The sequence below is a fragment of the Bos mutus genome, chromosome 12, assembly GCF_027580195.1.
Source record: "Bos mutus isolate GX-2022 chromosome 12, NWIPB_WYAK_1.1, whole genome shotgun sequence".
Lineage (NCBI taxonomy): Eukaryota > Metazoa > Chordata > Mammalia > Artiodactyla > Bovidae > Bos > Bos mutus.
Window position 1 is genome coordinate 70,479,991 of NC_091628.1, and position 26,759 is coordinate 70,506,749.

Below are 26,759 nucleotides of genomic sequence, written 5' to 3' on the forward strand. Positions count from 1 at the left end.
ATGACCCAACAGAAGACTGGACGCTGCTGGACAGGACAGGAAGTGCCAGTGGCCAAGGTGTCTGTCCACGGGGCCAGCTTCATCAATAAGGGGGAAATGCGGGCACAAACAGCACAGGAAGGAACCCCTGCGCCCACAGCTGTGAAAGTTTCTCGCGTAGAGTAGAACCTGATCTTGGCAGCCTGGAGCTGAGAGTAGTCTGGGCTGACCCCAAGGACCAGGGCTGGGTGTTGTCCAACAAAGTCCAAGTCTCCCGTGCACCCTAAATCCACACCGGGAGCCCCACATACACATAGGAACCCCAAGACCAGCCAAGGCCACCCACAGCCGAAGGGGCAGTCACGGTCCCCATCTCAGGGCGGAGCACCATGGTCTGTCACAGGCATGCAGCTCAGCAGAGAACAAGCCACACACAGCGGAACCGCGTGCAGGTGGGCCCAGGATGGGGTGGGCAGCCCCGGCCTCGGTGACGGCCCTGCTCTGAGTAGCTGCCGCTTACACCGGGGTTCTCAGCGTGCTTTCTGTTCAATTTATAGTAGTCATTCAGTTTCGTGATTAAAGAGTTTGAGCAAAGAGGAAAGAGAAAGGCAGGTGCCATCCACGAGCTGCTGAGGAGTGAGGCCCTGCCCACTCCTCTCGGGGCACCGGGAGGGCATGCCTGCTCCCAACAGCTCAGTGTGCTCTCCCCACGCCCAGAGGGGGCGAAGGACTGTCAGAACAGGAGGGCAGGCCTGGGGGTGCTGGTGACTGCAGGCTCCCAATGCTGCTGATAATGGGTGCCTTGCTAACTGAGCACGCACGGTCCCCTGGCCATGCTCAAAGAGCGTGTCCTCTGTGATCCAGCTCACACACCAGAATGGTCACTCTCCAACAGTGTGCAACTCAGCAGGTTTTAGCACCTTCACAAGGCTGTGCACCCAGCACTTGTGTCCAGTTCTAGAACATTCCATCATGGCAGCAGGGAACCCTGTTCCCATCAACAGCCTCCCTGGCCATCCCACGCCCCAGCCTCCAGCCCGCCTCCTCGTCTGTGACCAAGGATGAGGCAGGTCACTCAGCAGAGGTGGGCTCCACCGGGACCCACCCCGTGGTGGTGCCTGGAGGCACAGCAGTTACACCACACGGGCATCAGGCCCAGGGAGAGCCTTCTGGGCTGGGGAGGAGGTGGGTCCCACCGGGACCCCCACCGTGGTGGTGCCTGGAGGCACAGCAGTTACACCGCGTGGGCATCAGGCCCAGGGAGAGCCTTCTGGGCTGGGGAGGAGGTGGGCCCCACCGGGCCCCACCTCGTGGTGGTGCCTGGAGGCACAGCAGTTACACCGCATGGGCATCAGGCCCAGGGAGAGCCTTCTGGGCTGGGGAGGCCTTGGCAGAGATGGTCCCTGGGAAGGGTGCCTGGAGCATGCTGAGGCCAGGCCGGGGCAGGTGCTGTGTGCCAGGCAGGGGAGCTGCCCCAGAGCCTGGAGGGCAGGAGGGGGCACACAGAATGTGCGGGGGAGGGAGTCCCGGGGGCCGGGGAGAGGGCCTGAGCCACCAGCAGGCTGGGGCTGAATCGTTCACATTCTTTATGGCTGGGCTGAGGGATAGAGACATTTTTGTGGCCAGAGCAAAACTGCTGGCTTTGGAGTTTAATACTTTTTATCAGCTCCAGGCGAGATGGAAATACCTGGCGGGGAGACAGCACGGGCGGGAGACGCAGGTGTGGACAGTCCGGGGAAACGCTGAGCCCGCTGAGCCCACCGGCGGTCGTGTCCAGGGTCACAGGTCAGCCCACGTTCTGGGGCGCAGGTTTGCTGCAGGTCTACAACTGCTCTGCCGTTTGCTCCAGGGGCTGCATCTTCGCTCCCTGCAGCCCCGGACCAAGGTCCTCCCCGTCCAGTCACGTTGGGTCCGGGAACCACTGAGTGGATTGACATCGCAGACCACAGACCCCGGCTGCGCTGAACTTCGCTTCTTAAACTCTGGGCGGGTGAGGCACTTGCTATGGGACCCCGGATGGGTCAGCGGGGCCGGTGGACATCCTGACCTCAGGCAGCGCGAGGGGTGAGCCCTGGTCAGACCCCAGCGGAGGCCCACGCTGAGCTCTGCCGTTACCTGCTGAGGAAGCCAGAGGCTTGGGAGTCAGTCGTGGGATTTCTGGCTCCAGGATGCCCCCGGCTCGGGGCTCATATCCGAGTGCAGAAACTGAGGGGGCGGGACAGGGCACCAAAGGAGAGGAAAGAGAACTCCTTCCTGGTCTCAAGCACCACCCAGCCTGTGGACACGGAGTTTCTGCTCAGGTGTGGTGCCCCGCCCTCTGGAAACGCTGAGCCGACCCCCAACGAGAGCAGCTCTGGGGCTCGGCCCCGATGTCCTGTCTCCTCTCCTCTCCTCTCCTGCTCTTGCCTGGCAGGGTGGGCACCAGGTCAGATGCTCCCAAAGGGCAGGATGCCAGCGCCCCACAGGGCAGCAGCTGAGCTGGCGCCAACACCAGGGCACCAGGGAAGCCAGGCCCTCCCCCCAGAGGCTCTAGCCTCGGGGCCACAGAGGGTCCTGGGATCAGGCAGTATCCCCGCCTTGACCGACACTTCCAGGAGTGACGACAGTGGACACGTGAAGGTGTGTTCACACCACAGCATGGAGCCCAGGATGGGCTGTAGGCAGAGCAGGAAGCCCTCATGCTGACCCACAGCCCTGTGCCCAGAATTCACTTTCAAGCAACACAGTTGAAGGCGTTTAAACATCACGTGTTTCTGTACTTTGAACCCAAAACACTGAGTAGGTGAAATTAAGGATCCCCTGGACAGGAAGGACTCCTCCTGCAGCCCACCCGACCCAGACAGACACAGTCTCTCTGGCTCCAAGGAGCGCTTGTCCACCCAGGACTGTGAGGTGTGGTTTGTGTCCTTTGATGCGTTCAGGGCGGCGATCGGGGAGGGCAACTGGATGGGCACGCCCCGACCCTGAGCAGGCCACTGGGTGCCACACACGCAGAGCCCTAAGTGCCTGCAAGGTCCACCAGGTGTCCCCGGGAAGCGGGGACAGACTGTGCATCTGCAAACAGACGCCACGAAGGGAAGGAGGGATGACAGGACCTCACCTGATATGAAGCAAAGTGAGCAGACACGTGTGACGGGGCTGGGGAGGGGGCTCCTGGCCACTTCCCCTAATGGCGGGAAGCCAGGCGTGCCTGCAGTGGGGAGGGAGGAGCTGGGCCCTGGTCCTCAGCCTGCTGGGGTCACTCGATGGCTCCTGACTTGTGACCAACACCCTGACATACTCCTCAACATAAAGAAATGTCTCAGTGACTATGAAACTCTTTATGAAAAGCCTCTAAATTTGTATGTGTAACTTTTGCAAAGTCAGGAGTTTGCCTCCTTGCCTTTGTGATGAGGACGGCTCACATTAGGGAGAGGACAGCAGTTCGTCCCCAGCTGCGGTCCGGACGCCCCCTTCCTTCCCTGCACAGGGGCACCCGCCCTGGGGCTTGGGGCGCACACTCAGCCTCTCCAGGCCCCAAACACCTGCCATCGTGACGTGACGCCCCCAGAAGGGAGAGCTTTGCAGAGAGGCTAAGTCCTCAGCCAGCCAGCCAGCCAAGTGAAGGACGTTTCAAAGCCTCCACACTGTTTCTCAGTGGCCACAGGGTCCCTCTCAGCCGATGGAATTACTCCGCCTAAATTTTGCTGGGTTTGTTTTTAACAATATGCCCAAAGCGAATCAAAGAATTCAGCAGGATTGGTCACGATGACTGACCTAAAATTCCAAATTGATGAGGAGTGGCCTTGCTGGGTTTGTAACCTTTGGAGCTAAGATTCCAGGACAGCAGGGGGTGGGGCCGTGTCCTGCCCACAGAGGCCGCAAGGCCAGTGCCGGGCTGGGCCCACCCGCAACACGGGGCTCGTGAGCCCACATCTGACAAAACACAGGCGTGTTCGCTTTACCGCACTTTGCACACACTGCCCTTTTTGTTGTTGTTACAGACTGAAGGTTTGCGCCACCCTGAGCGGAGTGAGCCTGCTGGCACATTTTTCCAGCAGCGTTTGCTCACTTCGTGTCTGTGTGTCCCATTTCAGTAATTCCTGTGATATCTCCTGTGTCTGTGGCCTCTTGTCCCGGAGCTCAGCATGTGTCCTGTGATACCTCAAACTCTTTATTATCATAGTTGTATAGTGACTCCTGATCAGTGGGCTTTGATGTTACTATTGTGGTTGTTTAGTTATTTTTTAGCAAGAAAATGTTTTCAATGAAGCCATGTACCTCCTTCCGGCAGACACAACACTGCTGAAGGCAGGCGGGGGCGGGGGTGGGGGGACGGGCCGACACCACCTGCCGCTGCTGGGGCCAGGGAGTCCGTGCCCACCCGCCCTGCTTGCTCACCCCGGGGCCAGACACTGCACAGATCCCTCCCTGCTGTGGAGACGCATCCACTCGAAGAGGGAGACGCGTATGAACCTAAGGACCGTCCTGAACGTGGGGGCTGGAACGGGTCAGTTGGACGGAATTGCGTCCCGGCCGGCAGGGGGCGCCGGAGACCGCGTCTTGTTGAGACTCGGCCGCCTCTCCCCTCTTCCCCCGCTCCCCTCCCCTCCCCCACTGCTCCTCCCCTCCCCCCCACACCGCTCCTCCCCGCCCACTTCCCTCGGGCTGTAAGTGGGGACTCAGGTCTATGAGCAGCTCCAGGCCTGCGCTCACCTGCTTCCTCAGGCGTGTCTGGGTCTTTACTGGGCACAGCTGCTCCCAGGTGGCCCCTGCAGGGGTTTCTCAGCAGAGAGCCGGCATCTTAGGGGTGCCTGCTCTGCAGGCTGGGGGCCCATGTGGGGTACCCCCGCTAAGGACCAGACCCGGCTCTGCTGGACACCCCGGGGGCTGACAGTCGGACAGACGCAGCCCCAGGAGCTCGCCGCCCCCCAACCCCCGGACACCACTGGAGCAGAGCCCACGCGGACCCCCGGCCTGCACAGGCCGTGGACGCAGAGCTTGTACTCGAGCCGGGAGGACTTCCCTTGGGCAGACGCGCACCAGGAGGGCCGCGCTGAGGGTGGCCACCCTGCCCTCCCGGGAACGCACACACGTGAACAGCACGTCTCCTGGGAAGCGGCCCTCACCGCGCACAGCCACACTTCCTTCAGTAACGTGCATGATGACAGATGAGGAGGACAGAAGAGAAACGAAACTGCTCTGTAAGCCGTGAGGCCAGAGCCCGGCCGCTTCAGCGGGAATTATAGCTCAGCTGGGGGTGTGGTCTCACGGGGCGGGGGGCGGCGGGAAGGGGCGGAGCGGCCTCACCACTGGGGTCCCCCGCATGATCCTGGCCTCTCCTGCACTGATGAGCCAAGGAGGATCTGCAGGAGGGTCTGTAGAGGGGGTCTGCAGGAGGGTCTCCAGGAGGCAGCCACAGTGGGGAGGGGGCTGCTTTGAACAGACCAAACTACTGCTTTCCATCTCCACCCTCTGCATCACGGTGTGTAGGGAGGGGGCTTCTCCCCGGGGAGGAGGTGGGTGGGGGCGCTGAGGGGGTGCCGGCAGCTGGAGCTCGGCTGAGGCTGTGAGTCCTCGGGCAGAGGGAGGTCGGAGCCACGTGAGGCCGCGAAGCCACCGGGCAGCTGCAATCAAACAGAAAAGCCTCCTCAGCCCATGGGAGCCCCTCAGAGCCCACTTGGGCTCAGCCCCCAGGCCCAGGCCCGCAGGCGGTGACTGCTCCTGATGAGGCTGAGTTCCCAGGGGCCACAGGAGGCCCTGATTCAGCCCCACGGGGCCCCCACCTCGCCTGCGGGACACTGGTCTCGACACTCAGAGGGTGGCCGTCGACCACCTGACACTGGACACATGGACACGTGAACCCTGTCCCAGGAAAAGGCTGCCCAGCTCGTGTGGGGCCTTGGGCTTACTCAATGCTTCATATTTTAAGGGGAAAACCAACATCAATGTTTTCCATAGTGCGTGATGGTTAATTTTATGCATCAACTTGGCTAGACTACGGTCAGTGCCCAGGTGCCAGACTGCCGTCTCGATGTCATCTTGAGGGTGTTCTGTAGCTGTGATGAGCATGTAAACCAGCAGCTCACACTATCTGTTACAGCTGGGCCTCATCCGATCAGTTGAAGAGGAATGCCTGAGGTGCCCGAGCAGAGGGAATTCCACCTCCAGATACCTTCAGATGCAAACTGCAAAACCCATTCTTCCCGGGGCCTCCAGCCTGTGGCCTGCCCTACAGATTTTGGACTCTCTTCCTCTAGCTCTCCATTTCTCTACCTGTAAGTCTATACACGTACCACCTCCATCTATAAATACATCTTTCTGTGTGTCTACTCTGTGCAGACACGCTACTAGCTCTGTATCTCAGGAGAACCCGCACTAACACACCTAGAGGCAAGTGATCCTGCAAAGCAAACGCTGGGGCCTGGCACAGCTTTTAAACAAACAAAACTCCCAGTTTTTTTCCACCAGCCAACAAACCTCTTAAATTTCTCTTTTGTTCTTAACTTCTAAGGGTTAGAAATGCCTGCTTAAAACCAACATTAAGTAAGTAAAGCAAGCAACCCCTTCTGCAATGGGACAAGGTGAGTGCATGCAGGCTCTGGTCTGCAGTGGGGCCGAGTGGGTCCTTGAACTCCACCCATCAGGAGCCCAGGGCCAGGGGGCACCTGCCTGCCTGCCCCTCCTCCTGGAGACCCTCTAAGGGGGCTCTGGGATCCAAGGGCCCTGGGCCCCTGCCCACCTCTGTTGCTTTCTCTCAAATTCACACTTCTTTCTGACCTCAGATGACAGAGGAAGTCTCTAGAGAACATCCTCTCAGGTCAGTGGGGACCGCAGCTCCCACTGTGCACGTGCGTGCTCTGTTCTTCATTGGAAATGAGCCGCTGAGAGAACCAGGGAGTAAACCACACCAACCACAGAATCAACCAGTGGGAACCACAGAGGAGCTGGCAGGAACCAATGATAAATCAATAAGGATCACAGAGCAAATGACCAGGAACCATGAACCGAACAGATCACCATGGACCACAGAGAAAACCACCAGGAACCACAGACAAAACCACCAGGAACCACAGACAAAACCACTAGGAAACAAGGAACAAACCGCCAGGAACCAGGGAGGAAGCCACCACAGAGCAGAGTTAAACCAGGCTCTGCTCACACAGGTGATACCATCAGGAGGGCAGACAAAAGTCCTTAGTAAAGGGGGCGAGGCCCTTATTTACCAGATGCGAGGCCCTTAGTGACAGTGTACAAGGGCCTTCGTTACAGGATGTGAGTTGATTATCGGTGGGTCCTTATTCCTGCATTTCCTGACCAGGCAGCCCAGGGAGTAAGGAAGGTGAGTTCCCTTCCGTGATTTCTCTTTTGACTAACTGCTCAAAACAGCCCCCGACAGCAGCTCACTCCCCCTGTCGTGTAGGAGTGTTTTCCACTGCCAGTGACTGAACAGAACACTTGGAGAGTCCCTTTCCTCCTCCGCTGGGAGCCATCTGTCCTTTTCCTCCTGACGAGACACACACGGCATCTCCTTGGAGTCTGATTGCTGCTGTGCGTGGAATTGTGCTCCTACACGTGCTGCTGGTAAAAGCTGATCAGGCCCTCGTTGTCATCGATACAGACCAGAGGATGTGCCAAGACCACCCCCCAAAACAGAGGCCCTCTGCCCCCGAGGCCACAGGACAACAGTCGAGGGCACTCTGGCCATCACGCTGGGGCTGCACCGGTGGCTGGTGGCAGGCCCAGTGATGCTGCTCTATGAACAAGGCTTCGCCCCACACGCCTCCTCCCACAGCACCCCGAGGCCTCCAGAGCTGTGTGAGAGTGAAGCCTGCATGGTAGCCGCTGTCGAGGTGGGGAATGGCTGGAGGTTGGAAACCCGCAGGCACCACTCGGGGACTCTGGCACGTCCTGGGGGCCAGGCAGCTGGCCCGCCCAGTCGCTCTGGCCAGGAAACTGCAGCCAACTTCCGGGGGACCCGGATCGGGGTTAGGAAAGCTGAGGCCCCGCAGGGTCAGCTGGCTGGGTCTCCAGGGCCACAAGGAGCAGAGGACACCCAAAACGCACCCCTGGGGCCGTCGAACGTCCTGAGAGGGGCCTCGGAACGCCCTCCGTGTCATCCCGCCCCTTGCTGGTCCACGCCAGCTTCACCGCCCCCACCTAGTCAGGAGGGGGAGCCACAGACCCCACACTCCTTCAGCCCAAGCCCCCGGCCCCCGGGTCCCACCTGGGCAGCACGTCCCGGGTGAGGGCTGCCTGTGACGTGAGCCCCGCCCCGGCCAGGGCACTCGGCCTACCTGGAGGGGCAGCGGGTAGGATGAGCAGGTCGGGATGGCTGGGGGCCTGGGGCGAAAGCCCGAGCAGGCCAGGATCTGCTGGGCGGGGTCGTAGAGGACCCGAGGTGCCATGGACGGGCCGTAGGCCAGCTGGGCCAGCGGGACCTGCCACAGAGGATGGAGATGCATCAGCCGAGCCTGGCTCTGGAGAGCTCCGTCCGGCGGTCATACAGGAGACAGCCGTCATCCTGTAGAGTCCCCAGGTGACAGCGTCCACGTTCTCCCGCGGGTCTCCCTCTGACCAGAAGTAAAGCTCACCTGGGACCTGCCTCCAGAGCCCTGACAGCAGAGACCTTCGGGTGGCGAGTTAAGTGTCTCCGTTTAAGATAATTCTTCAATTATAAGACGCACTACACTTACAAGAGCATCTACTCATAGGTGTAAATTCTAAAAAGTCACTTTGCTTGCTTCTCCTAACACCCAGAGCTCTGGGTTTGCGAGAGGAAGCTATCCAGCACATAGCTTACACACAGCTGCGTCCTGTGTAATGAGTGGCCTTTCTGGGAGGTTGCCACATTCCCCAGAGAAGCTTCAGCGGTTCTATCACAAACTCAGTGAGCACAGGACCCATTCTGGGAAGCCCATTGGGCTGACCACCATCCCTGGGGACGGACCAGCCACCTCCGCCAGGCTCGCAGGGCCCGGAAGCAGACACTGTGCGCCTATGGAGTCTAACCTCCCTGTCCTCGGAGACTTGCCAGGGGAACACTCTGACCTGCAGGAGAAGCCCCCCGGAGACTTGCCAGGGGAACACTCTGACCTGCAGGAGAAGCCCCCCGGAGATTTGCCAGGGGAACACTCTGACCTGCAGGAGAAGCCCCCAAGAAGGCCCCACAGACCCTGGCCGTCCCAGGGGCAAGAGGACCAGCTGGTTGCCGAGGTTTGTGACCAAGCAGAAAGCGGGCCTGGGGTCTGCAGGGCAAAGTGGGAGCCAGGGAGAAGGGTGGTTACGGGGGCACCGGGGACTCTCGTGGTCTCCCAGGACTCATCTGGGGTCAGGAAACCTTCCAGAAACACATCACAGCTCTTGAGAGGCTCCAGGCTAAGCTGAGAGATGCGGGCGATAGCCAGTCTCCGGGGCAGCGGTAACAAGCCCCCCGTCGGCTGTTTGAGCGGGGGAGGCGCTGGGGTCTGGGCCGCGGGGGGCCATTTGGAGGTGCATTCACACTGCCTTTTCTCTAAAGCTGGGTGACGGGAGCATGGCTGCTGGTGCGGGCGGTTGTGGGCACGCCCAGGTGTCGGGGGCCTCACGTGCGGCACCTCCGGGGATGGGGGCAGTTGTGGGAGGTGCCCCACAGGATCCACTTGAGAACACAGCCTGGAGAAGCCAGTCCCCTGGGGAGGATGCCAGCCGTGGGGAGAGCCACCCAGACACTCAGGCAGGCTCTCGGGAATGCACACGGAGTCACCTGTGCCTGGGGAAGTGTAGGCCCGAGCCCCGGACCCACAGGGAGGAGGCGCTGGAATTCCGCAGGCCTCGGGCCAGGGAGGTGTGGCAAGGCCTTTGGGGATCAGGCTCCACGTCCTGCTCTGTCCCTGAGTGGGCTCAGGCCGCTCACACCTCAGGGAGGACACTCACACCTCAGGGAGGATGGGCTGAAGGGCCGAGGCTGCGGTTAGCCTGGCAGGGGCGAGAGTACTCACCGCGTCCTTGAAGGCCCCCAGGACGGCAGCAGTGATGACCCCCAGCAGCAGCCCCAGGACGTTGAGCACGGCCGAGGCCCAGAGCAGCCAGTAGAGCTGGAGCGCGTCCCGGCAGGCGCCGACGCCCACAAACTCGTGATAAACAGGGGGGCTCCGGGTGCTGCATGGCAAGGGGCACGCGTCACCTGCAGCCGTGGAGGCGCTGCCTGGGTGGGCAGGGGGGGCCCAGGGCCCTCGGCAGGGAGACGCAGCAGGCAGCGGGCCCCGAGGCCGTTTTCACCCGGGAATGCCCCAGGCCTCTGAGCAGAGCAGGACACACTGCCCCGCTGGCCCCACATGGGCCCAAAACTCCAGGGGTCCTAGGCTTCGGGGGGCAGTCCCCACAGAGTGGAGATTTACCTCCAGGAACTGGACCAAACCCTGGAACAATCCCTCCAGCCTCGGGTGGGGGGCAGGGCATGAGGCTCTGAAACACCCCAGGGCTCCGCTCCTGCGTCCAGCCACTTCCCAGGGAACCGCACTGACACGCCTGCCCAGGCCCCAGGCCCGCGCCCCCTGCCCTGCCCTGCGGCCTCTCACCCCTGGCAGTCGTAGAGGTCACAGCAGTAGCAAGTGTTGCTCTTCACCTTCAGCGGACACCCACCGTTCGGGGAGTGACAGGTGACCTGCAAGCAGAGAGGCAGCCAGGCGCCCACACCTGCCCTGCCCTGCCCTCACCCTCACCCAGCTCTCTGCCCCCAAGCCGGGCAGCCGCCCCTCCCGAGTGCATGCTTCCTGACCCGCCTGGTCTTCTACCCGCTCAGGTGCAGAGGCTGGTAGGCGACACAGCCTCCCTGCTGGGGGAGGTAGGGGACCAGGTGACCAGCGCCTGCTGCTGGACGAGGTGGGGGAGAGGGCCTAGGCTCCGTGCCTCCAGGGAGGGACCTCTCCAGGTGGGAGACCCTCCAGGGAGGGACCTCTCCAGGTGGGAGACCCTTCCAGACCTCCCAGCAGCTCCATCTGACCAAGCCAGTCCCCACACCATAGAGGCCTCCCCTCCTTCCTCAGCGATTTGTGACCAGTGTCACGAGCCAAGCACCCCCATGTGGGCGGTAAGTGGAGCAGAGACCACCCAGCTGCAGAGGGAGGCTGGGGACCCTAGGGAGGACTTGTGGGGAAGAACGAGCATGAGTGAGGACCGGGACTCGGGCAATGGCCCCCACTGACCAGGACAAGGCCCCAGAGCTCCCTCCAGGAGTGCGGGCCAGGCCCTCAGAGAAGGGGTGTCCCACATGGGCAGGCAGCAGCAGGCGGCGTCCCCAGAAGCCACGAGGCCTCAACCACGCGCCTGCTCCCACCTTCTCCCCACCACCCGCCCCACACCCCTCCTGCCTGACCTCTGCACACAGCGTCAGAGGCTGTGTTTAACCAAACTGACCAATCTTCACAGACAAGACAGTGAGATAAGAGATGGCAGGACAGAGGGGGCCACACAGCCACCACACCCCGTCGCTCCCAGAACAGATGTGAAAGCACGCTGTGTCCTCAGCCCGGGACGGCCAGCAAGCTGGGGCCCACGTAAGCACTAATTAGTCAATAAAAAGCTCATCTCAAAAGCCACACAGACTGGACAAGTGGATGCGGGGCTACTGTGAGTCCAGGGTGAAGGTGACGGCAGATGCCCCGCTCCTCACCAGACACGTGGTAAGACAGGTCACAGACACGCTGGGGCCAGGACAGTCCAACGGGGACAGGGCCATGTCCCCGGAACACAGGCTGCGGGTCAGAGAGAGGACGAGCTCTGGCCCTTACCTCCGTCTGGTGGACGTCATGTAGGTAGCCAGCTCCGCTGGAGTGGAACTGGCACCTGCCCGCCATGAGGGGCCTGGGCTCCTGGAGGGAAGTGGAAAGGGCAGCCTCAGCACAGATCGGCAGCTACCCGCAGTGAGTTCAGACCTGTCACCGCAGGCTCCAAGCCCGAAGGGGCGAGGCCATGGCCAGTGAGAGCCCCCGGGGGATGCGGCAGGAGCACCACGGCTCACCCCAGAGCCACGGAGAAGGTGGGGAATTCGGGTCTAATGGCGACTGGCCACGGTGGGGGCAAGGGGAAAGGGGGGAGGACAGCCCAGCGACCGGACAACACAAGGGCACGAAGACAGTGAGGGTCACCGAGCTGGGTTCCGCAAGAGGAAACTGAACTTTCAACAATCTCTTAAACGCACACAGCACCTGAGACCTGAACCAGGACAACCCGGGGGAGGACTCACAATGTGCCGAGCGGCGAACACGCCATCCACAACGGCGCAGCAGAAGGCCGCCACCACGCCAAAGCTGACGAACACGATGGCCGCCACCAGCTGGAAGCAGAGACAGGAGCGGCTCGGGCGCGGCGGAACCTTCCAACGCCCCCCTGCTCAGGTCCCAAGTCCCCGCGGAGCCCCGCAGCACCTCCCCGGGGTCCTCGCCTGGAACCCCGCAGCAGCTCTGCAGGGTCCTCACCCGGAACCCCACAGCAACTCTATAGGATCCTTGCGCAGGGTTCTCTCCTGGAACCCTGCGGCAGCTCCGTGGGGTCCTCACCTCCCACCATTGCTGCTGGTGACCCACCACCCTGGCCCGGATGCCCCCTCCAAGCAAGGCCTACCCGGTCACTTGCTTGTTTCATGGGGTACGGGGGGTGCAGGTACACAGGGAGCTGTCATCCCACCACACAGCCTCGTGGACAAGCCAGGGCCTCCCAGAGCCTGGCAGTTCCTTGCTGTATCAAACTCTGCTACCAAGACCCTGACTGCATTCCACAGAAAAGCCTGGGCTCAGACACAAGCGTTTCTGCAGGACGGGCTCTGGGGACCCAGGGGCCACAGGTGCCAAGGCATACAGTGGGCACCTCCGCATGCCAGGACCCAGGGGACGAGTGGGCCCTCCCCCACAGCCTGATGCGCGCCCCTGATGACCCCAAGGACGCTGCCCGCTTCCACCATGTGCCTCCTCCGATCTGACAGCACACAAGCCTCACTCTCACTCCCCGCGTTTCTATTATTCATGAGGCTAAGAACCTGTCCTCTTGTCTCAGATCGGCCATCTCTTTAACACTTTTTTTTATATTTCTTGTGAAACGATTTCAGGTTTATGAAAACAAAGAGCAAAAGTGGAAATTTCCCACGTGCCCTCCTGTTAGAGTCGCTGGTGTCAGTCCTGCACCAGGACCCCTCCAAGAGCCACGCAATCCACAACGTGAGGGCGTGTTCTCCGTCCTGGGAAGTGTGTAAAGTGACCGGAACTTTCACCCAAACTTCTGTAAAACAAGCTGCCAAGTAGAGTACGACACTCATGCACATGGCAGCTCATCTTCAGCTTCCAGAACGTGGCCAGAGGCGGCCCGCTCAGCCACGGGGCTGTCCCAAGGGGCAGGTGGCCGGGCGCCTTCCTCATGGCCCCTCCTCACTGTGCAGGTACTGGGTCTGCCCAACACCTGGCCGGAAAGCCTGCTCCAGTGGACAGGCACACAGCCTCCTGGAGGGCGCTGCACCCCCGCCGCCTCCCCCCAAGGCCCTGCAGCGTCCCCGAGCAGCAGAGCTGTCCCTAGAGATGGCTCTGCTGGGCCGGCAGGTCTGCGTGCAGCCATCACTGGACCGTCTGGGGAGTGGGTGTCTGCCCAGCCCATGTGCCTAAGCTGAGTGCTGGCCCCGGGCTGAGGACCCTGCCAGTCTCATCACAAATGGGTGTGTGAGCAGAGCTGTCATCAGGCCCGCTGCCCTGGTGAGGCCTTCGGGCACCACCTGACAACCTCACAGACCCGCGCTCCTCGTCCTGGCTGATAGCTAGCTCTGAACTGCAGTCTCCGCCAAAAGACCTTCACACCACACCTCCACCCAACTGCCTCCAGGCTTCACAGAAAGCACACAAGTTCCAAAGTACCCTGCCACGCAGGGCTGCCTGCTGCAGATGTGTAAACATGGTCTGACTCAGTTTGCACAGGTCCCCACGACCTGAACGTCCTCATCAACCTTCAGGAAACGTTAGAAGCCAGTGCTAGCATGATCACAAGTGTGATAAACCCGGCTCAGGGACAACCGCACGTGTGGAATTGCCCGAGAACCCAGGGTCCAGGCAATGGTGCTGGGAAAGACATTGGAAGTCCTCTCCTTCAAGCCCTAGGCTAGAAATAGGAAACCTGTCAGGACAAGCGTTAGGAGAGCGTCCTCTTAGCCAAGACCTGCGTGTCCTGGGCTCCGTCACAGCTCCTCATCCTTCCCAGGCCTTGTGGCCCCCTCCAGCTGCTAGTGGTTTAACATTAGCAGAAGGACCACTCACCCCTCAGAAGGTGCCTCTCCTGTGTGAGGGTGGCCAGACCCCGCAGATGTTGCAGAGAGGATGTGTCTGTTGCCCTGGCAACCATAGGAAGCTCTGGGTTATGTTGTGAATGCACCTCCCTGTCCAGTCGGGGTCTCTTCTCCGAGGAGAGGGACAGCTGTTACTCAGTAGCTAGAAGGTCATCTTCGAATCTCTGCTGGGCCCACCGTCTACATTCCAACAAGGGCAGGTGATTTTAAAATGCAAATACCAAGCAGATAAGGTTGTGATATGAAGAGGGCTGCCCAGAGCTGGGTGGAGATGGGGTGCTTCGCCCCAACAACAGGGTCCAGAGAGGACACAGCCCAGCCAGGACCCAGGAAAGCGAGCACTGTGAATCCACACACTGAAAAGGAGAACGACCACAGGCCTCAGGCAAAAGCTGGAATGTGGACCCGTCTCATGCTATATACAAAATCAACTCTCAGTGGTAAAGAATCTCTCTGCAATGCAGGAGATATAAGTGAGGCAGGTTTGATCCCTGGATGGGGAAGATCTCCTGGAGGAGGGCATAGCAACCCACTCCAGTATTCTTATCTGGAGAATGCCATAGACAGAGGAGCCTCGTGGGCTACAGTCCATGGGGTCACATAGAGTCAGACACGCCTGAAGCGACTATGCAGACATGCTCAGACCAGACTTAAACGTAAGTGATAAAACTTCTAGACCTTGGGTAATCTTCATGACCTTGGAACTGGCATGAGATTCTTAGAAATGACACCAAAACATAAGCAACAAAAGAAAAAGTGAGCAAAATGGGCTTCATTAATACTGAGACAGGACTGGAAAAGGTCAGTTTTCATTCCAATCCCAAAGAAAGGCAATGCCAAAGAATGCTCAAACTACCGCACAATTGTACTCATCTCACACACTAGTAAAGTAATGCTCAAAATTCTCCAAGACAGGCTTCAGCAATATGTGAACCGTGAACTTCCAGGTGTTCAAGGTGGTTTTAGAAAAGGCAGAGGAACCAGAGATCAAATTACCAACATCCGCTGGATCATGGAAAAAGCAAGAGAGTTCCAGAAAAACATCTATTTCTGCTTTATTGACTATGCCAAAGCCTTTGACTGTGTGGATCACAATAAACCGTGGAAAATTCTGAAAGATATGGGAATACCAGACCACCTGACCTGCCTCTTGAGAAACCTATATGGAAGCAACAGTTAGAACTGGACATGGAACAACAGACTGGTTCCAAATAGGAAAAGGAGTATGTCAAGGCTGTATATTTCCACCCTGCTTATTTAACTTATATGCAGAGTACACCATGAGAAACGCTGGGCTGGATGAAGCACAAGCTGGAATCAAGACTGCCGGGAGAAATATCAATAACCTCAGATATGCAGATGACACCACCCTTATGGCAGAAAGTGAAGAGGAACTAAAGAGCCTCTTGATGCAAGTGAAAGAGGAGAGTGAAAAAGTTGGCTTAAAGCTCAACATTCAGAAAACGAAGATCATGGCATCTGATCCCATTACTTCATGGGATATAGATGGGGAAACAGCGGAAACAGTGGCTGACTTTATTTTTCTGGGCTCCGAAATTACTGCAGATGGTGACTGCAGCCATGAAATTAAAAGACACTTACTCCCTGGAAGGAAAGTTATGACCAACCTAGATAGCATATTAAAAAGCAGAGACATTACTTTGCCAACAAAAGTCCGTCTAGTCAAGGCTATGGCTTTTTCTGTGGTCATGTATGGATGTGAGAGTTGGATTGTGAAGAAAGCTGAGCACTGAAGAATTGATGCTTTTGAACTGTGGTGTTGGAGAAGACTCTTGAGAGTCCCTTGGACTGCAAGGAGATCCAGCCAGTCCGTCCTAAAGGAGATCAGTCCTGGGTGTTCATTGGAAGGACTGATGCTGAAGTTGAAACTCCAATACTTTGGCCACCTGATGCGAAGAGTTGACTCATTGGAAAAGACCCTGATGCTGGGAGGGATTGGGGGCAGGAGGAGAAGGGGACGACAGAGTATGAGATGGCTTGATGGCATCACCGACTCAATGGACATGAGTTTGAGTAAACTCCGGGAGATGGTGATGGACAGGGAGGCCTGGCATGCTGCAATTCATGCGGTTGCAAAGAGTCGGACACGACTGAGAGACTGAACTGGAACTGGAATACTGAAAACTTTTATGCCTCAAAGGACACCATCAAGAAGGTGAGAAGACACCCCAAGGATGGCTGGAGCCCCTGAAGGTCCTCTGTCAGATAAGGGACTTATGTCTGGAGTACACAGAACTGACAAGACGTGACCGAATTTAAAAATGGCCAAAGGACCTGAATAAACATTTCCCAAAAAATGATGTACAAAAACCAACCAGAACATGAAAGCAGCTCAGTGTCACTCATCAAGGAAAGACAAATCCACGACAAGCCCCGTCACACCCACCAGAGTGGCCGGCGTGAGACAGACAGCACTCGCCCTACTCTGCGGGAGCTCTGGCTGGAACCCTCTGAGGAGCTGCCAGGCTGTTTTCCAGAGAGGCGCCACCTTCCCCACATCCTCACACACCATGGGTGCCCAGTGCAGCCACTGCGGCACTGATGACGCCGCAGGAAGACGGAAGCACGTGTAGAGGCGGAAACACCAGCACCATCTGATGTGAGACGAGGCAGAAACCGCACATCCCTTCTGAACCTCACAGAGGCCTGCCACACTGAACCAGCAAAATTAACTAGCATTCTTATAGCTCTATTTCCCAAAGGGGTACATCAGCAACACAGATTCCAAATGGAAACACTCAATAAAAATCAGGTTTGTAGCACCGATCAAGGCTGGCATGCATAGCCCACAGACAGACAGCTGTGGACGTGTCCTCTGCAAAGCCCTGTGAACCACAGTCCTCCTGGCTCTGTGCTGATCCTCTCTCCCCAGTCTGGGAGAGGCTACGCGCTATCATACACCAGAGGCAGGAGAATATGCGAGGGCTCCTGACTCAAGCACAAATGCTCACACGTGCGTGGTTTTGCCTGAAGTTTATCCACAGTGACTTAAACTAGTGACCAGCCCTACACTTTTTCTTCCTGTGCCCCAACCTTAGCTGCTAAGACACCACATGAAGCTGTGGGACATAACCCACAGTCCCAGGGGTGGGGCTCACTTAGACGAGGATGTGAACGGCAGCCACTCAGGCCCGAGTCTGGACTTACAGTGCAAAGCTAGGGGCTGATTCTGGGGTGCTGGGTTGGGGCAGGGCTTTCCTAGGAACACCTACAGCTAGAGCTGTGAGGGGGACGTGCCCTGCCCACATCCCACCCCCCCAGCCCCCACACTCCCCCCAACACTCCCCATCCCCACACGCCCCACCCCCACACCTCCTCTATACTCCCCCCACACGCCCCACTGCCCATATTTGAAACAACACACATTCTCACCATTTGTTTCCTGTTCTCCATCAGGTTGATGCCGATAATTCCTAAGAAAGATCCAAAGCCCAGCTGACGCCAAAGGAAAACAAGGGAGAGAGCGCTCAGGTTACAGGCCTGACAGCCTAAAGCGGACACGGAGCAGTGACCACCCACCTCAGGACATCCCATCAGAGAGCACGGCTGGCCACCCCCACCGCCAGGGCTGGAAGCACGAGTGGTGGGGATGGGGTGGGTGGTGGCTCACGCCCGACGGGTGGGCCTCTCCAGAGCCATCAAAGCCGGCGTAACAGTGAAGCTGCCGTGTTCCCAACCGTGTTCCCAACCATGTTCTCATCTTGTGTTCAAATACCTGAACTCCTACAGTGACAAACTTTTTTCTTGGGCTCCAAAATCACTGCAGACAGTGACAGCAGGCATGAAATTAAAACACACTTCCTCCTTGGAAGAAAAGCTATCAGCAACCTAGACAGCGAATTAAAAAGCACAGACATCACTTTGCTGACAAAGGTCCGTCTAGTCAAGGCTGTGGTTTTTCCAGTGGTCGTGTATGGATGTGAGAGTTGGACCATAAAGAAAGCTGAGTGCTGAAGAATCGATGCTTTTGAACTGTGGTGTTGGAGAAGACTCTTGAGAGTCCCTTGGACTGCAAGGAGATCCAACCAGTCCATCCTAAAGGAGATCAGTCCTGAATATTCATTGGAAGGGACTGATGCTGAAGCTGAAGCTCCAATACTTTGGCCACCTGATACGAAGAGCTGACTCATTTGAAAAGACCCTGATGCTGGGAAAGATTAAAGGCAGGAGGAGAAAGGGATGACAGAAGAAGAGATGGTTGGATGGCATCACTGACTCAGTGGACATCAGTTTGAGCAAACTGTGAGAGATAGTGAAAGACAGGGAAGCCTGGCGTGCTGCAGTCCATGGGGTCGTAAAGAGTCGGACATTACTGAGTTGAACATATCACTGAGCTGAACACTGAGTAATGTGAACAACACATCATTGAACCGATTCTGGGAAAAGAGCATCACAGGCCCCCACCCCAACACGGAGAACATCTTCACGGGGACCCGTCCTCTGTGTCAGGGGCCAGAGAGAGGCCCGTCCCAGGGTTTCTCCTGGACCATTGGAGGAGGACGGCTGACCTGTTGGGGAGGATCAGGAAGCCGGAAGGGCTGTTCCAGACAGACAGGCTGACACCCGTCACTCAGCTGAGCAGGCGGTAACTCCCGGGACCATCCGCTCGCCCCCCGGCCTTGGCTCTTCGCCCGGGGGGCGGGTGACGTGGGTGCAGGGGGGAAACCCCCGGGCTGTGCACGTCTCAGCGCCCAGGGGTGTAGGCAGCCTCACCCCACCGTGCCCACCCCGGGGAGAACGTCTCAGTTTCTGAAGAGTGGAGTTCCAGCGACGCCGGGGCTGCTGCTCAGAGCAGTGGGAGACAAGCCCCTTGGGGACACACAGAGCGGCCTGAGACCCGGCTCTGGAGCCCACCGGACGCTGCCCGCAGCTCTGCCTGCCTGCTGGCTTCCGAGTGACCATGAGGAGCAGGCGGGGGCGGCCAGCAGGGCTGGGGCATCTCTAAGGCCATGGCACCAAACTTAATGCATAAACGTCAGACCTACCTGTGTCCATGAATGTCTTCTCTGTGAGGACATCCATGAGACAGACATGAACACACAGATGCAGTTTTCATCAGTAATTTAAAAATTCTCAAGCAGTACAGAAAGACGAGCATTTTCTTCCAAATATTGCAGTCCTGCTCCACCATCCAAGAGAGCAAAATCCCCTCCAATATAAATAAATTAAAGTACGTCTATTGTTGCCTTAAGTTCCATGTTTTCAGATTTGAAAAAAATTATCTTTCCAAAATGTTGAGGTGTTTGCACCCTCTCGCCCAATTTCTGCTTGAGACACACCCTTCGCCACAGGGTTGGAGCTGCATGTCCCCAGAAGTGATTTTCATCCTCATTTGCCTTGAACAAAGCTCATCTGTCGTGTCCACCGTTTGCCTTCAAAACCATCCTGCTGAAGCCAATTCTGCCCTGGTTGATGCCCAGGAGGCAGGTTCTCTGCAGAGCGAGGCTCTGAACACACCCGGGGCGTTCTGAAGGTGAACTCAAGGTGAGCTCCTGAGCCACCGAAGCTTGGAGAACACGGAAGACCTCCTCGCGGCTGATCCTGACGCTCTGCGGTCACCTGGAGGACACGTCCTCTCAGCCGCCAGCCCCAGCTCCCGCCGCCGTCCAGGACACAGGCCAGGAAGCCAGATTCTCGAGAGATTTCACTGAGAACACCATCCGCACAACACTGCTCGTGGGGGTTTACTCACAAAGGTAGACAGGGAGGTAGAGTAGATTCATGCAGCAGAAAGTACAGAAATAAAGAACAACACAAAGACGGAACGAGGGTGTTTGTAAAACACCTTCATCCTTGCTAAAATGGCACCAGGATCATTACTCCTCTGGACTCTTAGTGAGAAATTAAACAAGCTTCATCTTTAAGGTCTGTTCATCTCTGTGTGAGACTCCGCCCCGGGCATCGCGTCTGATAAAGGGCAATGTCACGGCGCTCCCCGAGTGCAACGCCAGCGCCGGGAGCAAACGTTACTGCCAACAGTGCACACGACCTCATAGTTCAGAGCCTTGATGACCCCGGATTTGGGGGCTGCTGTTGCCAGGTCTGGCCAGGCCGTGACTTTACCGCAGGGGGTCACTACCCAGAGGCAGAGATGTGGACCGCATCAGCTCATTTCTCTGCTAATCCCGTGCGGCCGTATCAGCGTACCTCCATCCAGGCCTCGTGGCCTCTTTTAAAGTCCAAGTCCAATTTCTGAGAGGGTTGGCTCCCTCTGGGGACCCTGGGGAGGGCCTATCACACTCCTTGGCTCCGATTCCTTTCCCTCCCCACTGCTCAGGACCCTGCACACCACGATGCAGTCAACCACCTAAACTCCCACCTCTGCGGGGCTGGGGTGGTGTGTGTCAGCACCACACGGAACCGTAGATCCTGGGCCCCCAGACCCGCCCCCAGGGACCCGACACTCACAATGATGCCGGGGTAGTAGCCGCCCACGGTCACATTCTCAGTCCTGGTGGTTGCGGCCAGGCCGACGGTCAGGATGGAGGCAGACACTGCCAGCAGAGCCCCCACAAACCACAGGGCCGTCTTCTTTCTTCTCACAAACTCTGCCGGGGGAGGACACAGGAGGAGCCGGTGGGTAAGGTGCTGGGCTCGGGGAGGGTCCCGGTACCTCGCAAGCATCCCAGCAGCTCTTGCCAGCAGCCCTCTGCTCACGGGCAGGGCCTGGGACGCACTCCCCAGGGACCGCGAGTGTCTGCCTCCATCCTCCCCGCCCCAGTCCTGAGAGCAGGGACCGCTCGCCGCCCCCTCCCATGCCCAGCCTGAGGTCTCGCCCGCTGCCTCGCTGTCACCTGGTGAACCACACAGACCCCACTGGTCCTCCTGCACGGCCGCCCTCACCCGGGCCTCCGTCAGACCGCCTACAGTGAGAACAGGAGCCTGGCCACCCTCCCCCGAGGCCCCCGCTGCACCCAGAGTGTCTTAAGCCACGGTCACCATGCACGCGTTCTGTGTCCACTTCCCTAACGCTGCCTCCCAGACAATGGGCCCTATGGGGGGTGGGCGGTGCTCTGCCTCGTTCCCCGACACCCCGTCTTGCCTAGGACGGCGCTTGCACATGGCGGGTTCTCAGTAAACACTGGGCTGGCCAAGCCCTCCCCAGGTCCCAAGTCCCCCAGCCCTCCACCCCGGCCCCAGCCCACGGCAACAGCCAGGCAGCCACTCAAGCAGGGGCCTGGTGCTCCCCAGGCCTGGACCCCACCCCAGCTCCAAGGCTGGTCGGAGGACCTCTGCACCCTGCCTGGACCAGGCCATGCAGGCTAGGCACAGCAAGGGCGCCTGCCCCCTCCCGGCCACCCATGAGTCCACGCTGCTCTGAGCTCGCCCTTGTCCCAGGCTCCACCCCAAGCCAATCCCACTCGCTGGCCCACCTCTAGGTCTCGACTTAGCACCAAACTCACAAGACATCGAATGGGAGGCGCAAAAAGTATAAAAGTGTGCAGAGCTCACCACCACCCACCTGCACATCTGCCTCCCTCTCCCTCTGTCAGCGGGGCCCATTATTGGATGTGGAAATGGGCCAGCTGAGAGGTGGCACTTCCCAGCCTCTTCTGCTGGGTAATTACATCCTCAGCAAATAGTCTCCATCTCAACAAGGGTGTCAGCTGGAACCTCCTGGAAATCTCTTAAAGGAACCATTGCCTCCGCCTTTCTCCCCTTCATCCTTCCCACAGCATGGAGTGTGAGCACAGAGACCGAGCCCCTGCAGCCATTTTGCTCTGCGAGGAAACCTCAACAAGGGAAGTCGCACCCAGAGAGAGGCAGAGCAGAAAGACAGCCCTGGCTCACCCACCTCCAAACTCTGCTTAGGTAACAGAATCACATCTCCAGACTGCAAGGCACGACTGTGGATGCCCTGGTATCTGTAGTCACAGAACTCAAGAAAGCAAGAAAGGAACCCTTCCATCACTGGCACCTCCCTCCCCCAAGCCTTGACTTCTGGGTTTCGTGTGGAACTACCTTCCCCACACGTGTCTCAGGGAAGGCAAGAAGTCTTGTTTACAATAACCATAATTGTAATACTAATAATTATTACCGTAATCAAATCTCAGTTACTCCCATCCCTACGTGGTCATCAACAACCACACAACAGAGCCAAAGACAGCCAGGCAGAGGGCCGGTGAGAGACCCGCACGGAGCCCAGCCAGGCTGGCATGTTCTGCTTGTTGCAGAGTTACCTGTCTTGATGCCTGTGACTCCAGAACAAAATGGGATGAAAGAAAAGCGTGGTGCTTCTTCCCACACCAAAGTTTTCAAAATCGATGGGTTTGTATGGGTGTTCGCTGGGGAAGCAGCTGTGCATTTGACCACAACCACCATCTTAGATCTGGACCATCCCACGGACAGAGGGGCCTAGTGGGCTACAGTCCACGGGGTCACACAGAGGTGGACATGAGTGACATACATGTATACCATCTCAGATGACCGCAGTCCCCGCCAGCAGCACTCACCCGCCTCCGCTGCTCTGGACTGTGCATCTGAAGATTTACACGCTGTCTGGAGTCCAATCAGCAAAGCTGAACGGCAGGCCAAGGCCATGCCACCCAAAACCAGATTGTCACATACTCAGAAATAAATTACCCAAAACCCTGAGTCAACGTGCTGACTCAGAATCGCTTGGTCAGCCTGGGAACACTGCTCCACCCACCGGCCTGGCTGGGCGAAGCTCTCCAGAAGGTCACTCCGTTCCGGAGGCCCTCCACCCTTCACCTGCCCTTTCACTGCTATTTTCCGATAATTCTTATTACAAATATATAAGGCCTGTTAGGGTGAACCATTGAGAGGAGTGTCCACAGCACGCACAGCCCAGGTGTGAGCGGACGAGGCCCACCTTTGGGCCCAGCGGGCCCGGGGTCCCCGCGGAGGGCTTCCCCTCATTCACTGCTGTTCGCTGCATCGTCCTGGCACAGTCACAAGCATGCAGAAGCAATCACTTATTTTTCCTGGCATATTTAAAGCCTGAAACCAAGGATTCAAGTAGAAGCTGGTTTCCCCCGGAGACTGAAAGGTCAGCGGTTATGACTGATCTGGGGTGTCTTGTAGGGGGAAGAGATCATGGGAAGGCAAAGCCACTTTGACAATGGGTGAGTGAGAGAAAGAAAGTTCCCTCCCCACGGGCGACACCCTGTCCTGGGTGATTAACTTTAGCATGGCAGGTACATTGAAATAAAGGACGCAAAAGTTAAAAACACATCTTCTACGGTTTGGAAAATTAACGACGCTGTTACCTTGGACACTGACGTGACAACCACACCAGTGACACAGGGCTCTCCAGCAGCCAGAGGGGCCCTCTAGCCTCCGCCCTGCCCACCTGGCCCGGGGCTCACCTCTCCTACGTGCTGGCCACCCTGCCCAGCCCCGAGCCCCATAGGGGAGCCCACAGCCGTGCTGTGTCCTGGGCAGTGCTCGCCCTCGACCACTCTTCCCGAGGGCCCAGACCAATCTCGGTTGTAAAGCATATTTTAAGAGCAGGAAGATGCCGGAAACAAAATTTTATGGGACTAAGTGTTTGACGAAATTATCAAATGCCCTCCTCCTCAGAGGGCTTTGCTATTTTTACTATTTTAATGCATTATAGGTTCGTTATGCTCAAAATAATTAACTGACATCTCAGTGCCTGTTTCACACCACCGATCCGACTGTTGGACCTGATCTCTTAGCTCCGTGAGCCCATCTGGCTGACCCCTCGCCTCCCTGCGACGACACTCTGGTTCCGAAGGCTCCTCAGCTCCGCTTTGATCGGCCCCTTTAGGAAGCTGCATGATGAGTGGGTATAGAAGGGCACCCAGCGGATGAATGGTTTTTCTGGGGCCTCGTCAAGTCCGTTAGTGACGTCCTGACAGGCTTCGTCAAAGGCGTCTCCTTCAGGACCATGTGAAGCTTCCTGGAACCATCTTCAATCTAACTGCACCATTTCACTGCATTTTCCCAAGTCTGACTTTCCCTGTGAAACTGCTACATGATAAACAGCACAGGGCCCAAGCAGCTCTTTGTCAGGATTGTGTGGTAGCTTCTGAGGGAACGTGAGGTCTGGGAAGACAGCAGACGGGAAAGGGATGGTTCTGAGCGGCCTTGTTTCAATGACACAGGCTGCAATATCCAGACTCCAGGCACAAGAGAGACACTACGGCAGACCCCAGCCTGCACTCGGCGTTTAAACCTGGGACTTCACGTACACATCAGACAATAAGAAACGAGCTCAAGAAAAGACGGTGGGCCGCTCCTGACCATCACACACGTGCACTTTTAGGTCAGGTTTTGGAGAGGAGGTGGGGGCTGTGCTGGAGGGAAAACCAGACTCCCTGACTTGTTCCTTCCTGTCCCGTCAGCAGGAGTCTCACATGCGCATCGTTACAACTGAAGCAGCATAAGGCTGTGCCCTGACTGTCAGCTAAGTTCTCAACCATTAGGCTTATAGCTGTGCTGGCAATTTACACGACTGTGGTGGGGCTGCCAGACACGCTGAGTGATTGCAGGTGCCCCCACCCCTCTGACCCTGCAGAAGCAAGACCCTGAGAGCAGGGGCCATGGGGTTCTTGCTTGACATGGGGTTCCCACACCTGTATCGCTTCATGCTGAATGAATGAATGATCTGCAAGTGGGGATAATGACAACTCCCTGCTCGCCTGCCGTTTCACTGCTATAGGGTGCAGTGAGAGAGCATAAATGAGGATTCTAGACGTGATTTGATGCATGTGATAGCTAGAGGGTCGTGGTTGGTGTTAACATTAAGATGGCTCAGCCCAGTGTTTCTCCCCTCCCAGCCTCCTCCAGCCTCCCCTTCCAGCCTCCCCTCCCTCCCAGCCTCCCCTCCCAAGGACAGAGTAGAACCAGTCACTGTCCCACCGTCTGCACCTTCTTCACTGAGTGGAGCTGGAAGCATCACAAAGTGTTGGGGGGTGGGGGCAGTCACCTAGCCACCCACTCCCAGCGGACAGGGCCCAGGCCGCCCAGAAAGAAGGAGCTTGTTTAATCACCCACTCTTAACAGCGGCCGTGGAGACAAAGCAACTGTTGCAGGGAAATGGACCACGACACAGGGACGCGCCCTCAGCCAGCAATTTCCTTTTACTCCACTTTTACACAGAACACACCCCAAGGGTGTGAGCCCAGAAATGTAAGGCAGAAAACACCCATAATCCCATCCCAGCCACACTAATGTTTAGTATTCTTAAGTAAAAAACCAACTCTTAGCATCTTTTAAATTTAAAGTTCCTCCTCAGAAGAAAAATCTAAAATGTTATTTTTAAATCAAGTCATTCTAATATAATAATGGAAATAACCACAAGTACTTAATAACTATAATAACAACTATCTGTTAGCATCAGTAACTGTTTGCATTTGGTTTTAGAGAGTGTTGGTCACAGAATTGTTTCTTTTAGAAAAACTCCTAATTCCTCGGTTATCATTTAAAAATCAAGTGACATCACTAATCTGGTTTTTAAAAAGACTTTGCAGGGCTGGGAGTTAAAACCCGCATTTCCTGCTGGATGGTCTGTGAAGCCCTTCAGGACCCAGGCGTCTCTGCACCCATCCCAGAGCCTCTTCTCTTTGGAAGTCTTCCCGCCTCCCCCGTCAGGAAAACAGCCCCCTCCTGGCGGCCTCCGGCAGAGAATACAGGCGCTGGCCTCCTGTGTCCCAGCCCCGGCTTGGCTGCATCAGGCTGGGAGGGAAATCCTTGAAATTATGGAATCGTCTGGGGAGGGCGCGGGGAGCCCAGCAGCCCAGGGAAGCCCAAGGAGAAAGAAGCTACCTGGCCCCAGGAATGACCTTTTCCTAGAAAATTTTGGAGACTGAAGTTGGGTGGAAGGATGAAAACAGAGTCCGGCTTGTGCGGGCCATGGTTTACTGTCTGCAGTAGAAGACGGTGGAGAAGAGGCGGCAGAGGCCCGCGCAGTCGGGACCCTCAGATGAGAGGTGGGAGGGGGCCCGTGGGAGCTCGGGCACCAGAGAAACGGAGCCCGGCTCACCTGCGCGCTCACCTGTCGTGTCCAGCAGGGCCAGGGGCCCGGGCACCGGCGGCGGGAGCGGCTGCATCCCAGGGCTGCTCTCCCGCTGCTGCGACAGCGACCGTGGGGCGCGGGGCCGCGAGGACCAGCCGCGAGCGCGGGCCCTTAGGTGCGCTCCGTCTGGCCGCAGCGTCCCACCCGGCCCCCGCCTCGCCCCGCCCCTCGCCTCGCCCCGCCCCTCCCTCTGCCCCTGCCCTCGCCCCGCCCCTCACCTTCGCCCCGCCCCTCGCCCCCGCCCCGCCCCTCGCCCCGCCTCCACCCCACCCGCCTCAACCCCGGCCTTGTCAGGGGCAGACCCTTAGAGGTGGGACGGTAGGTAATGTTGAGAATCTGCGGGAAGGGAGCTCCCCTGGTGTGGCCACATTGACACCGGTGTTTGGAAAGGAAGGTGGGTCCCTCTCTGCTGCGCTGCGCTCAGTCGCTGAGTCACACCCAACCCTTCTGAGACTCCATGGACTGCAGCCCGCC

The 26,759-nt window shown here is 57.9% G+C and overlaps 1 protein-coding gene across 1 annotated transcript; it reads right to left on the bottom strand.

Moving 5' to 3' along the window:
• Nucleotides 1-1,250: 1,250 nt before the first annotated feature.
• Nucleotides 1,251-26,398, bottom strand: TMEM255B (transmembrane protein 255B). The gene is made up of 10 exons (XM_070380858.1): nucleotides 26,265-26,398; nucleotides 20,690-20,829; nucleotides 17,654-17,716; nucleotides 12,185-12,274; nucleotides 11,730-11,810; nucleotides 10,518-10,603; nucleotides 9,939-10,098; nucleotides 8,256-8,399; nucleotides 4,675-5,585; nucleotides 1,251-2,097 (listed from the first exon to the last, which is right to left on the bottom strand). The coding sequence occupies exons 1-9, from the start codon at nucleotides 26,317-26,319 to the stop codon at nucleotides 5,439-5,441; spliced, it is 966 nt and encodes a 321-aa protein (XP_070236959.1). The 5' UTR covers nucleotides 26,320-26,398; the 3' UTR covers nucleotides 1,251-2,097; nucleotides 4,675-5,438.
• Nucleotides 26,399-26,759: the final 361 nt, after the last annotated feature.